This window comes from Staurois parvus, unplaced genomic scaffold (genome assembly GCF_062004578.1).
Source record: "Staurois parvus isolate SC_StPar_1 unplaced genomic scaffold, SC_StPar_1.0 ptg000238l, whole genome shotgun sequence".
Taxonomy (NCBI): Eukaryota; Metazoa; Chordata; class Amphibia; order Anura; family Ranidae; genus Staurois; species Staurois parvus.
In genome coordinates, this window is record NW_028318034.1 from 2,230,602 (window position 1) to 2,243,850 (window position 13,249).

The 13,249-nt window shown below is 39.4% G+C and overlaps 1 protein-coding gene across 1 annotated transcript in view; it reads right to left on the minus strand.

Annotated features, from left to right (window-relative positions):
- Positions 1 to 13,249, minus strand: part of ANOS1 (anosmin 1) — a 243,197-nt gene that overhangs the window by 160,596 nt on the left and 69,352 nt on the right. Inside the window, exon 2 of the mRNA XM_089680281.1 lies at positions 7,578 to 7,625. Within this exon, the coding sequence (XP_089536407.1) occupies positions 7,578 to 7,625 (48 nt within the window). The remainder of the gene's footprint in view (positions 1 to 7,577; positions 7,626 to 13,249) is intronic.

Below are 13,249 nucleotides of genomic sequence, written 5' to 3' on the forward strand. Positions count from 1 at the left end.
GCCTGGATGGGATTGCACTCTAAGAGTAATAAGAGCTTGCATTGAACCTTTCCTTAAGTTGCTAGATGATCCTGATTGTTTTAAAACAAAGGTCTGTTTATGAAGGTGAGTGAGTGTCCACTGGGAAAGGTCGAGGTTTTCACAATCGCATGATCGCCGCCACCAACATGCGACAATCGCACGACCGCAACCAACAATAATACGTCACGCCCACGGCGTCAGACCCCAGGCCTTCTCACCAAACTCGTGACCAAAGGACCGGCCGATCTAAAACCGCGGTGTGACGCGCATAACAAGGCCATACCCAGCTGCACCCTGCACGGCGATTGTCCAGCTAATGGGCTACAATCGTTGCCTGCAGCCTGAATGCGCTTGTTACTGGGTCGGGTTAAATACGCAACTAACCCTCAACTGCCACCACCACTTTTGTCGGAGACTGGGAAACTCCCATTATCAAATATACACTATAATGATTAAAATATTGATCTATACAACACGGTCCGCAGGCCTGTTATACAGAGATTATAACAAACAATAGCGTCTCTTCAAAGGCAGGAATTCGTGAATTGCAAGTAAGCGCTTAGAAACAGTTCAACACTTTCAGAAAGAGAGGTTTATTACTAAAAGAGTCAAGCAGGTGCAACAAAATATTTACAAAAAGATGTAACTAAGATGTATATTTATATATAGATAAAGACCCACAACACAGCAAAGAGATAATAGGAAGGAAGTTAAAGGGTTAAGCTACTTGCCAATACGCCTTGGTTTGTAAGTAGATCCAAGTTGCAGAGTGGAAAGGATCTTTGATCTCCTGCTGTTACGATGTTAAGATCAGGAGATGTCTTTAGCTTAACTTAGGCTTGCCAGCCTCTCTTTTTAAAAATCCTCCTGCAAGGGGGGTGGCTCTGAATACTGGCCACTACGCTGTTTTGGGAGGGGTCAGTCGGGGAACTCTGAATTAGAACCAACATCTGTCATAATCCATGACAGGAAACATAGGGGAAAAAGCTGACTTGAGGAATGTTCATTTCATTCTGTCATCTTTAACTGTTAGGTTTTGTGAGGTTACAATCTCTTTCAATTCCGGGGAGAAGCTGCCTTATCTGTTTTATGATGGGTGAGCCTACACAAGTTCTGGGGTCAGTGCTTCCCAATGCTCTGATGAGCTGGCCTTATCATGACTTAGGTGAGCAAGGCTACACTTTCGCAGACTGCTCGGCATACTCTAATACTCTAATAATAAAGAAAAAAAAAAGGGAACTCCGCGTCCAACTCTGATGAGCAAGTTTGCTACAGAGGTCACAATCATTTTGCCACCTGTGTATATTTATGACTTCACATGTTGCACAAGGATATTAGAAGATGTAATTTATGGACACTGTCATTTGTTTGTAATATATCGACTTCAACTTTCTTTTTCAATGGTCACATTTGGAGGTCTGTTATTGTGTTTTTGATTTTTATACTAATGTGATACATAATTTGTTGATTTATTCCATTCATATGGAACATGTTGTTATGCATTATTGCAATTGATGATATACAGTAGGTATATGAGTATATAGCATATGATTTGGAGCATTAAATAGGATTAATTTATTTGGCTGCACATTTTGTTAGGTGATTTTTATCACTTCAAATGCCAGTTGCTTAGGGTTATGTGAAGGTTGTTGTGTGAGATATATATTAAAAACTACCATTAAAAGCGTCACTTCAAGGGAACTACTAACATGCTCCTCATAAACTGCATTATAAAGAAATATAGGGAAAAGTTCCAGGATGAATACCTTGTAGAATCTATTGAAAGAGCCATCGAGGCCCAAGGCTTTACTACTTCTGGAAAGCATATTAATATGGAAGAGCTTGTTCTCCATTAATGGAGAATGAAGGGAAGATTGTTTGACCTGTCTTAAGATGGGAAGAGCAAAATACACAATGGGGTTAATTTACTAAAACTGGAGAGTGCAAAATCTGGTGCAGCTCTGCATAGAAACAAATCAGCGTCCAGTTTTTTTTTTTTTGGCAAAGCTTAAATGAACAAGTTAGGAGCTGAGTGGCTTTCCTACACAGCTGCACCAGATTTTACACTCTCCAGTTTTAGTAAATCAACCCCAATGCATGTAGAGATATATTTTGAGCTGTAAGAAGGAAAAAGGCACTTTAATGGGTGTGCAGGTTATTTTGGCATTTTAATGTTGTTTAATGGTATTTGTGGCCTTTTTTGGCTATGGTGTTAGAGCAGGCATGTCCAAAGTCCGGCCCGCGGGCCATTTACGGCCCGAGGGTCAGTTTAATACGGCCCTCCATGTCAGTGTGTCAGTGTGTCTTATGGAGCGAATATGGAGCGGCCGGTCCAGTATTTCCACCGCGGCCGTGTCAGAATACCGGGCCGGCTGCTCAGCTCTGCAGCGGGACCTTACCTGTTCCTCTACCCAGCGGCGCGCTGTCTTCCCGGCTTCTGTAGTGTGGGCACTGGGCATGACAGCCGGGTGCCAAGTGCGCATGCGCAAGAAGCGGTGCTTTTTGTGAATGGTAAGGCGGTACCTGGGACACATGACAGATCCCAGAAGCCGCCGGACCAATCACAAAGTGCAAGTGCTTCTCGCTCATGCGCACTGGGCACCGAGCGCCATTACAGAAGCCGGGAAGACAGCGCGCGGCTGGATCGAGGAACAGGTAAGATCAAAGAACAACTGTGGAAGTAAGAGCGGGTACCTGTCAAATTCAGGTACCCGCTCCCCACCTCCCCAAAGGTCAGCAGTCATCTGTACTGTCCGCAATCTCTGGTCATCCCTGTGCTGTCTGCAGTCTCTGGTCATCCCTGTGCTGTCCGCAGTCTCTGGTCATCCCTGTGCTGTCCGCAGTCTCTGGTTATCCCTGTGCTGTCCGCAGTCTCTGGTCATCTCTGTGCTGTCCGCAGTCTCTGGTCATCCCTGTGCTGTCCGCAGTCTCTGGTCATCCCTGTGCTGTCCGCACAGGGATGAAAGTTTGGACACCCCTGTGTTAGAGGGTTGGCTCAAGATTTAATCTAGTGTCATGCTAGGGGTTATAGCCACTGACCTTAAAGATTCAAGCAACACTACTCTCCCCCGATGTGGAGTCTGTCACATTTCTATTGGAGGTTTTTATCCTGCCAGCTCTTGGTTGGGTGTTTTGTGTTTAAGCACTTTTTGAGTGGTGGATTTTTCTTCAGTAGTTGAATGCCTGTTCGGCACTCGTGGTAAAGGCAGGTGTTTAGACTGTTATTCAGGCTTTGGTTAAAAGGTGCACAGTATATCTGTGACTGGCACATGTAATGCTTGTAACAAAAGATGATTTTATATGAAATTGCACTACCTTAACAATGTTGTAGCCTTGCCTTTTCTAACATAATATGTCATTATTGGACAGGCTGCATTTCGTTAGGAAATGTGAATGCATGCACTTCTCAGCAGTCAAGTTCTATAATTACAATACTATGAGCCTCAGATATAAAAACACAAAGACATCTGCTACTTCTCTCACCTTTGCTAAAACCTACTTCTAGAGTTTAATGGAGTGGTATAGCTGATACGTTCATTTTATATTTCCACGCTCTTTTACAAAGTGACACAATGACAACAAAGTAAAATGTATTCAATGTTGTAGGCAGTTCACTATAAAAAGAAGGCAAGTAAAATATGTCCATGGTTAATCCAGAATAAGTTGTCCATGACATTGAACATTACCAAGATAGTCTAGAGATTGTCATAGCTATGTTTTATTCAATTGACTTTTTATTATTATTATGGCTGACTAGGTTGAGGAAAAAACTGTATTTCTATTTCAGTGACAGAAGATAAAACTCTTTGCTTGAGATATACTGTTGTATCCAACCCTCCTTTTAAAGTATTATAAATAGAGCAATAAATATAACCTGCAGTGATCCTATTTTTGGGCCATGCTGCTGTGCTGAAGTGTCAAAGAATCTTGTACAGACAGAAGGTATTCTTTGAACAAAATGCTAACCAGTATCATCCATTCGGAGAAGATATTCAGCCTTGCATGTTATGATTTTTTCTAATTTAAACTGGATTTGACCCAGACAGAAAACCCTTCCAATTGAGATGGAGATCAATTTAAGAAGTACAAGGGAAAAAAAAGTCAATAATGTGGTATATTTGTCTACCTTCTTTCTGTTCTTGGCTATTATCCTCTGTCAAAGGCTAAAGACCAAGAATCTCAGGAGGATCATAAAAGAAAATGATCCATAAACGGCAGACCACTTCTGTAATGTGGACATTACTAATCTGATTAGGCAAAGTGTTTAAATGGTGGCCAAGTATTTGACTGCAGATTTAATCTACAACCATATTAAATAATCAGGTGGGAGAAAGCTATATATTTCACAAAGTCCTTCACATTAATCTTGTTGATTTAATCACTGAAGGGATTCCATTAAATGGAGGCAGATGTACATTCTCATTAATCAAGTGGGTTCATGCTGCTAGCTTTAGGTCAGTACAATTTTAGTGGAGTGTAATCTGTAATCGCAGACTTCTAAATTGTGGCTGACGCACTTGACAAATATGTCACTACATCATGTATGAAATTTCACTGTCTTGAAAAAAAAAAGTATAATTTGGATATTTCAATTACTTAATACTACATTGTATCTAACTAAACAAATACACATAACGTAAGCATGTTGCAACAGACTGCATTTTCATTAATTTATTTTAAAGCAAACCTATGGGCTGGTTATAGTTTGGAACCTGGCTATTGGATTAACATTTGGGCAATTCCAGATGGCTGTACAAATGTTTAATGGGCACTCTATTATGCACATTCTAACAAGACCTTTCCTAGACACGCTCTGGCTTTTAGTTACCACTGTCCATGCCTGTATTGGCCTGTGAAGACACTCTTCTTTGCTAATAGGGATGTAAAGAAAACAGGGGGGGGGAGAAGGGGGTCACAATAATATTAGCCAAGGTCTCACTGTGCTCAAAAGTAAGTGAACATTCATGCCAAAACTTGGAGGTGCTGTGTAAGTCCACGGCCAAATTACAAACTTTAGCCAGCCCATAGTTGCATTTTAGGTCTCTGTGGCTCGTTATAGTCTATTTGATGTTCAGAAGCAATGGAAAAGGTTTGAAATATGAGCTCACCTTAAAAAAACCCACCTTATCCTTCCTAGCCCTATAACCCAATCTAAGACAGACTGACACACACACACACCACCACTTAGATGCTTACTTCTATTTCCATATTGTGGCATGTTTTTAGCCTTGTTAAAAATGTTCTACAGTGCTGGCCACTGCCTGAGCAGTAACTTCTCTTAGTAAACATCAACTGGCTGTGCTTCTTGAGATCTATGGAGAAATTACTGGGCAAATGTGCTAAACCGGAGAAGATTTAGTTTTGGTATAAACAATGGAGTTTGGGCTTGTGTCAATTGCATCATTTTTACATCAGTTTGAGATGCTTCAGAGATAATTCAGAAATGATGAATTTGACCTGCAGCTGATCTCCTTCTAACCTGCATTTGACCAACTTCAAGCAGTTTTCATTCCCATAAATTTGTATTGGAATGCAAAACCTATAACAACAGCCCATCAACAGAGGCCTTTAGGTGTTTTTTTTTGTGAGTCTTTTTAAAATAAATCCGTACTCTGAGTTACGTATGTTTATCAGGTTCAAAAAAGGGAACTATACTGTAGATATCATACAGTAATTTAATTACATAAGACATAAAGAAACATACTTTGATTAATAACTCTAGAAGCACATTGCAAGATAATAATGATTAGTGAAAAACATTTAAACCAAACCCTTATACCACCTAATCATAAAAAATTGCATCATAATCTATTTTCCAATGTAATATATTTTTTAAAGATTATCTTTTAATTGACATCTGATCCAGCTATGATGTTCTACAACTGTCAAAAAATTAATCCTGCTGGCTTTATCCCACTCTCAGCTGAAAATGGTTCACAGGAATGCAGAACAAACTGCACTCCTGTTATCTATGGAAGAAATATAGACAAAAATGCTTTGGCTTCGGCCATACTTCTCATTTAAGAAATGTTTAAAACGGAAAGGGTTGTTTTAAAGGAGGATATTTTCTTCATAATAATTTTTTTTTTTTCAGTTTTTAAGTATGGCATTCCTCACGTTTTATATCTGCATTTTTCTTAGTTTATATCTGCAATGTCCTCAGTTTTATGACTAGCAGAACAAAACAGGAGCTATGTAAAATATGGTACTGTTATCTTAAATTCCTATATATTACAGATTCGGTGTGTAAGCTACAGCATGAGAATAATTCTAGCTTGCTCTTCATTGGAATCACCATTTAAGTGACCCTTCACATACACAATTAACTACTGTATCTAACCTGTGCACAGAGGCTGTGCATGCCATTTAATGCTCCTTCCATCAAGTTACAGTCTTCTAGAAATCCCTCACAGCTGTGAAAACTCTGCAAAAAAGTTTAATTTCAAACATCTAGTAAAGTAGGGGTGTCAAACTGGCGGCCCTCCAGCTGTTGTGAAACTACATATCCCATCATGCCTCTACCTTTGGGAATCATGCTTGGAACTGTCAACCTTGCAATGCCTCATGGAACTTGTAGTTTGGCAACAGCTGGAGGACCGCCACTTTGACACCCGTGTAGTAGCGTATCCTCCCATGCTAGCCATTGATTACTGAAGAAAGTTTGGATTTTAAATGATACTCTTTATTGGCTAACTTATGTTTTTTAAAGATGCAAGGTTTGGGGATTACCTCAATCCTCTTGTCAAGCTTTATACGAAGGAATCTGAGTTATCATGAAAGTTTGCATCTTTATTTTCTTAAATTAGCCAATAAAATGTACTGTATCACTTACATTCAAAACCTTCAAAAGCCTGATAGCCAGGTAGCTCCACTATATGCTAGATTAAGATGCCTTTTTACATTTAATGTTCTAGACAGAACATTTGCCCAATTATCCATTCAGAAACAGCTTTTGGTATGTTATAAAATGCAGAAAACATGACAAACCTTTGCTTAGGATGCTTTCTTTTCCCATGCACAGTCATCTCAATTTACGGACAACAGAGCATTCCCATCATTATTTGAGAACTACAGTAGAATTAACACTGTGTCTGATGTAACGCACCTTTCATCTATGCAGCTTAATAAGAGTTCTGTCTCATAGAATCAGTTAGTCATGAGTTTATGTGCTCCCTGGGGTTTTAGTGTCAGAGCAATGGTAAATAATAGAATATATCTGTCTTAAACCCCTAAAGCATTAAAGGTATCTGAAATGATTTGCAGCCCCTCCCAAAGGACACAAATGGGTTAAATGAACAAGAGTTCTCAGTTCTATTCTGGACTTGTCAAGTCTTGAATAAGCACTATCACTGAAAAGCAATGTTTAAATGGAGCCCTCAACAGTGAAGGAGTTATTATGGTACTTAAAAAGCCTTGGGAGTAACGACAGAAGGATGAATCACACAAAGAGAGAACATTTTTCCACATCAACTATTAATGGCTCATTTTTCTCACTTTCTCTTTTTTTATTTAAAGAAACAACAATCATGAAAGAACCAGAAAAAGATGCATTTTACCTTTGAACATTGCTTGTGATTCTGGCACCAAATCAAAGAACCGTTGTTCTGTAACAAAAACAGAAAGTTCAGTTAGAAAGTTGAAGTACACCCGGGGCTATTTATGCAGTAGTTAACATGTATGTATTTAAAGGGGAATGGTTCATTTTTGGGGAAGTGATTTAATCATTACTTGGGGAACTGTCACTGAGCATTGCTACAGTCACCAGGTTTAATTTTACCATTCAGCATCTATTTTGATTTGCATGCTTTGTCACTAGTCTGTAGAATCATATTGGTCAGTCTTCCAGGTTGTACAATCCTGCTTTCTACGATGATAATTGGTGTTGATTTACTAAAGGCACATAGGCTGTCCACTTTGCTAAGGAATTATGCCCAGAGTGTAGTGAATGTGATCAAGTTTCTCTTTACAATGTGTACCTAAACACGTACAAGAAAAATAAAAAAAACATTTTTGCTTCAACATTTTGGATGATGGAAGTCAACAGAGCTTTGCCTCATTCACGCAGCTCTGGGGATATTTCCCTTGCACAGTGAACAGTCACTGCAAGTGATCAGGCAATTTGCCTTTCATAAATCTACTTTGCTTGTCTCATAGGTTGTGTACATTCTCAGGCAATGTCATCTTCTAGGTGAGAGTTCTTAGTGAACAATTAAGTTGGCCATAAATGGGAGATGGCAATTTCAAGACAAGTGCCAAGACACATGGGTAACAAACATTTTGTAGCAACTGTACTTTGAGGGGGAGGTGGACAAGAGTATATCACTTTGTTGCCGTGGAAAATATAAATGCATAGCCACCTACCAATCCATGACAACGGAAATTATTTGTAGCCCGTTTTAGATAAATGTATGAAAAAAGAGTTTATAGTTACAGTTAATGTATAGTAATGTTATAGTTAATGTATATTCTCAATCCACTTAAAAAACAATCTGTTGTTATCAGGACCAAGCTCATCAAACTAGTGTCATGATGCACATACTTAGCATATGAAAACTTGAAAGCCCAAAGCAAAATAATATAACAGCCCAAAACAATTCAATAATATCATTATTCTGTGGCACATATTCAAGGAGATCCTAGACATTTAGCAGTGCTACTTCTTGTGTGTATGTGTAAACAACCACACCATAGTCCTTTGTAGGAATTAGTTAGCAGTCATTTCATTACACAAAGCACTTGAAAGTTGACTCAATATCTGCAATAGAATCTTGTATCTAAGCAGTATGATACACTCACAGAAGACTTGGCAGAGTAAGACAGTTACAGGCCAACAGCCTAATAGTTAAGAAGAGATTAGTGTAGTAGTTAAGTTGCTGGCCCCGTTCTGTGGTCAGTAATTGCCAAACCAAAACTCAGCTAAATGTTGTTGCTGGAATAGAGTCAAATTATTCAAGGCAAAAACAGCCACAAACCTCTACCAACATTAACATCAATGCTTTGATTTAAATGTTAACAGTAACAGTAACATTGTGGCATCTCTAATTAAAAAGTATACTAAAGGTTTGCTGTGTTAGGCTGCCAGTAACAGAAATCAGCACTTTATTAACTCATAGAACTATAATAATAAAGGGGCTATTCCTTTTATTTTCATAACTTTTAAAAGAAAATGTGTTTGCCTCTACCCTTTTATGAATGCTCATACCTCAGGATGCACAATAAACCTGCCTAGCTTATTAGTAAGGTTAAATGCCACTGAAATGTCCTGGAGTTTTAACAAAGTCCAGAGTCCTGCGGATTTGTCATGTGTCCCGCTACTGGTCGGGTGCTGGCTGCACTTGGTGGGCTGTACACAGCTTTATTCTGCTGCTGAGAAAACCAAAACATGGAGGTACCCCCTCTCTTTGCACATGCACAGCAAAGCTGTCAACCACCACTCATCGTGTGACAAGATCTTCCTGGAACTGCCATGGTGTACGCAGGCCAGGTTCTGCTACATGTGCAGCTGTGACCTGGACATCAGTGTACAGCTCAACATATGAGTAAGAGTCATCCACTATTATCCTTAATTCCTCTCCCTATACCTGGACCTTCATCTCTCCACCATGTTCCCTGACCTCTCCACCATTACCTCACCTGTAACTCTTCATACCAGAGTGTGATGTGAGTGATAGACCCCCACCATTATCCCTTACCCCTCCCTTATACCTGTCCTTGTATTTCACTTACTGTACCTGTGCCCCTAGACTCTCCTGTAACCTCAAACTGGACATCAGGGCATACTTCCAAACAATCCCCAATTTTGCAAGTATTTTAAGAAAATTCTGGCATCCCCCACATCCAAGCTGTGTCCTACTGCAAGCTCTGTTGCTGGAATGCTCATTCCTGCACCCAGCTTTGGCTCCTATGCTGTTCTTTCTGGCAGAGTGATTTCCTGCCACCATTAGCACTATAAATCTGGCAGAGGGAGGAAGTGGTGCAGGATGAAGAGTGAGGAAAGGTAAGTACTCCACTGTACACCAATGACCCTCACTCTGCCCTCATATATCTCTATAGAGCATCAGTGCACCCCTCTCACACAACATAGTACCAGTGCCTCAGTAATTTCCAATGTCCCCCTCGCCCTACACAGAGAGTTAGTGCTTCCCTCACCCTTCGCAGGGTACAGGACCCCACCTGTTCCCCTCAGAGGCAGAAACATATACACTGTGCAATGTGGACATTATAGATATTGTTCGGTGAACAAAAGAAAGGACAGCACAATTACAATGCTAATATGGCGTTATGGAAGTAATTGAAACATACTCTGAACTTAAAGTAGAACTATAGGCAAAACTTTTTTTTTTCATTTTGGATAGAGTAAGGGAGGGTTATAATCACTGTCAGATTTTTTTTTCCATTGCAGAGACATACCTTCACTTCCTGTTCAATACCCAAACAGGAAATGAGAGGAAATCCTTGCAAATTAAGGGAATTCCTTGGGGACCCCCAGGTCACCAGAACGAGTGTTCCCATTGGAAAATTTCCCCTCTATTACATTTCTGGAACAACTCAAAATTTTAGATTTTCTTTTATTTTCACTTTCAATGATAATGGTAAACAGAACAAATAGAGAGGGGAATCTCCCTAAGGTGGGCACAGACAGCAATAAAAACTGGCAAGAGTTCTAATCCACATCCACTATATCCAAAACTTTAAAAAAAAGTTTTGTCTTTACTTATACTTTAATAAAATCCAGAATAGAAAGCATCTACATATATTATAACATGCCTAGAAGCATGAAACTTAAAATAAAACTTTGTACAACAAAGCTGTACTTATATAAAGAAAAAATCAAAACGGACATGAAGGCCAGACAGTATGATATAGGACCATGCATGGAATATACAATGTAGAAAAGAAGACCCAAATTAAACTGAAACAGAAAAAAAAAATCAGACCAGATAAGTATCCTAATAATCCTAATAATCCCATTTTTTAGAAAAGGCAGCATAGAGTCATGCAAGGTGTTATATATACGTTCCATTAGTTTAATGGTCTCCATCCTAGACAGTACTTGGGACCAAGGGGCTTACTGAGTATACCAATTAAGTGCTATCACCCATTGTATAGAACTAAGTAAAGTGTGCAGCAATCTCTCACATGGGGTGGGTACCTCGGTGATCAGAGCAAACAAAAAAAGGCACATTGGAATGGTTAAAGTGTTACTAAACCCAGGACTCTGTATTCATTATATTTGGTCTCCCACAGTACACAGAACACGGAAGTGCAATTATTTTAGTAAATATAAACTGCCTTTTCTTATCAGCAGTTTGAGCAGTCTAGTGACTTCTATCAGTGTCTGGCCGAGCACTGGTTAAAGCTTGTAGGAGGAGATTTCATTCTCCTCTAGGATGCAGGATCCCTGACCTCTGTCTGGACAGTGCTGATTGGCCCTGTGCTGATCACATGCAGTCTCCCAAGGAAAAAAAATCCGCTCTAGCAATGCACACCAAACTGAGCATGTGTAGAGTGATTCCACACCTCTGTTCTATCAGGAGATACTTAGGGGACAAAGGATGAAGAGGAGGATCATACAATATAGGATCTAACATCTTTTCTACACAATGGGGAGAATTAACCCCTTAGGTTCCACAGTGAGTATAACAAGCATGCATTACTGCATACACAGACTGATTTTACTGTTGTGGGTTTTGTAACACTTTAAGGATAGATTATAGCCAGCTAATAGGGCAGATCTAGCTTGCTGCCACAGAGAGCAATGTGCTTTAAAACTCCAAAAGAAATATATAAATGTACCATGATCTGCGCACCAACCAAAGCAATTTGGAGGAATGGTATGTATTTTATTAGCTGTATCACAGATCATCATAGAGAGATATATATAAGAAGGTTAGAATGCATATCTGTCTACACTAGCATTTATTAAACCAACTATTCCACACATTTTTCTCCCCCCATGCACTCTGTAGTGGTCTTGATGAATTTATGTTCTTTTGACCACCTTAGCAGTTCGAAGAACAGCTTGATTCACATTAAGTGCGGATCATCTAGTTCCTCTGAATTTGTTTTGCCTGCCAGAAGTTCTGAGTTGTGAAAATCCTTTTGGACATTTCTATTAGTCACAAGTCAAATATTGATGCAGGTACATAGACACAAGAATACACTTGCCCAATTCACCTAATGTCAAACGAATCAGACAAGTGTGTTTAATTTGGAAGTATCAGCAACAGTCCTGATAAATCATTATTGTAGAAGCATTTGAGGTAGAAAACCAGACATGTGAAGTATCTGTAGGTCACTTGATCACTGAAAGGACATGCATGCTCTGGTAATATGACATGTCTTGTGTAGAGCTAGCTTTACAGGAGATTGCGCCATGACAGATATATCTGTAAATGTGTTTTTCAACTATTTCATAGTTTTAATACATACAGAATTACTAATTACATGTCTGTGCTGCTCATCACTATTACACTCCATACGGATTGTATTGCTGGTTTAAAATTCATTAGTATACTGTTAAAAAATAGTTTTTGTGAATGGCACATTGACCCTTTGTGGCAGGAAAACATGTATCATGACTCTGGAAGAATTAGACTCTTAACCACTTCTCTGCAGGGGAGAAACATAGGATAGCACAGCTTATGAAAATAGTTCATTACCACAATCTTGCTCTCTAAACCTTTTGCAGTGCCTATTATAACAAGACCCCCCAAAATCAGCAGGAAATTTTGGGATTTGTGTCAGCCTGTCAGATTATATGGCAATGTTTGTTTTACTAGAGATACTCTACACTGTATGTTATTAATAAGGAGCGAATGAAAGCTACTAATCCTGTGGTCTGAGCACCAGCTGAAGCAAAGTGCATCTGTCTACCAACTGGACCTAGACGTAGTAAACCATTGTGAATATAGCTTCTCTTTCACTCTGTGTACACATAACATGTGTGCATGTGTGTGTTGTGTGTGTAGACATGGTGGTGCTTACCATGGCCGGTGCTAGACTATTTTATGCCATAGGCAAGACCAACTACTTGCGCCCCCCCCCCCAAAAAAAAGATAAATAAATGTAAAAAATTTAAATCAGTAGAAAATATTAAATTAACAAAACATGAAGCTGCTAAATTTCTTTCAATTTGCAAAAATAAGTGCCATAAGATGTCACCAGCACCAATATTAAAGACAAAATCAGTGTCACAGACAGACTGTATCTGTGGCTGGCAGTGGCA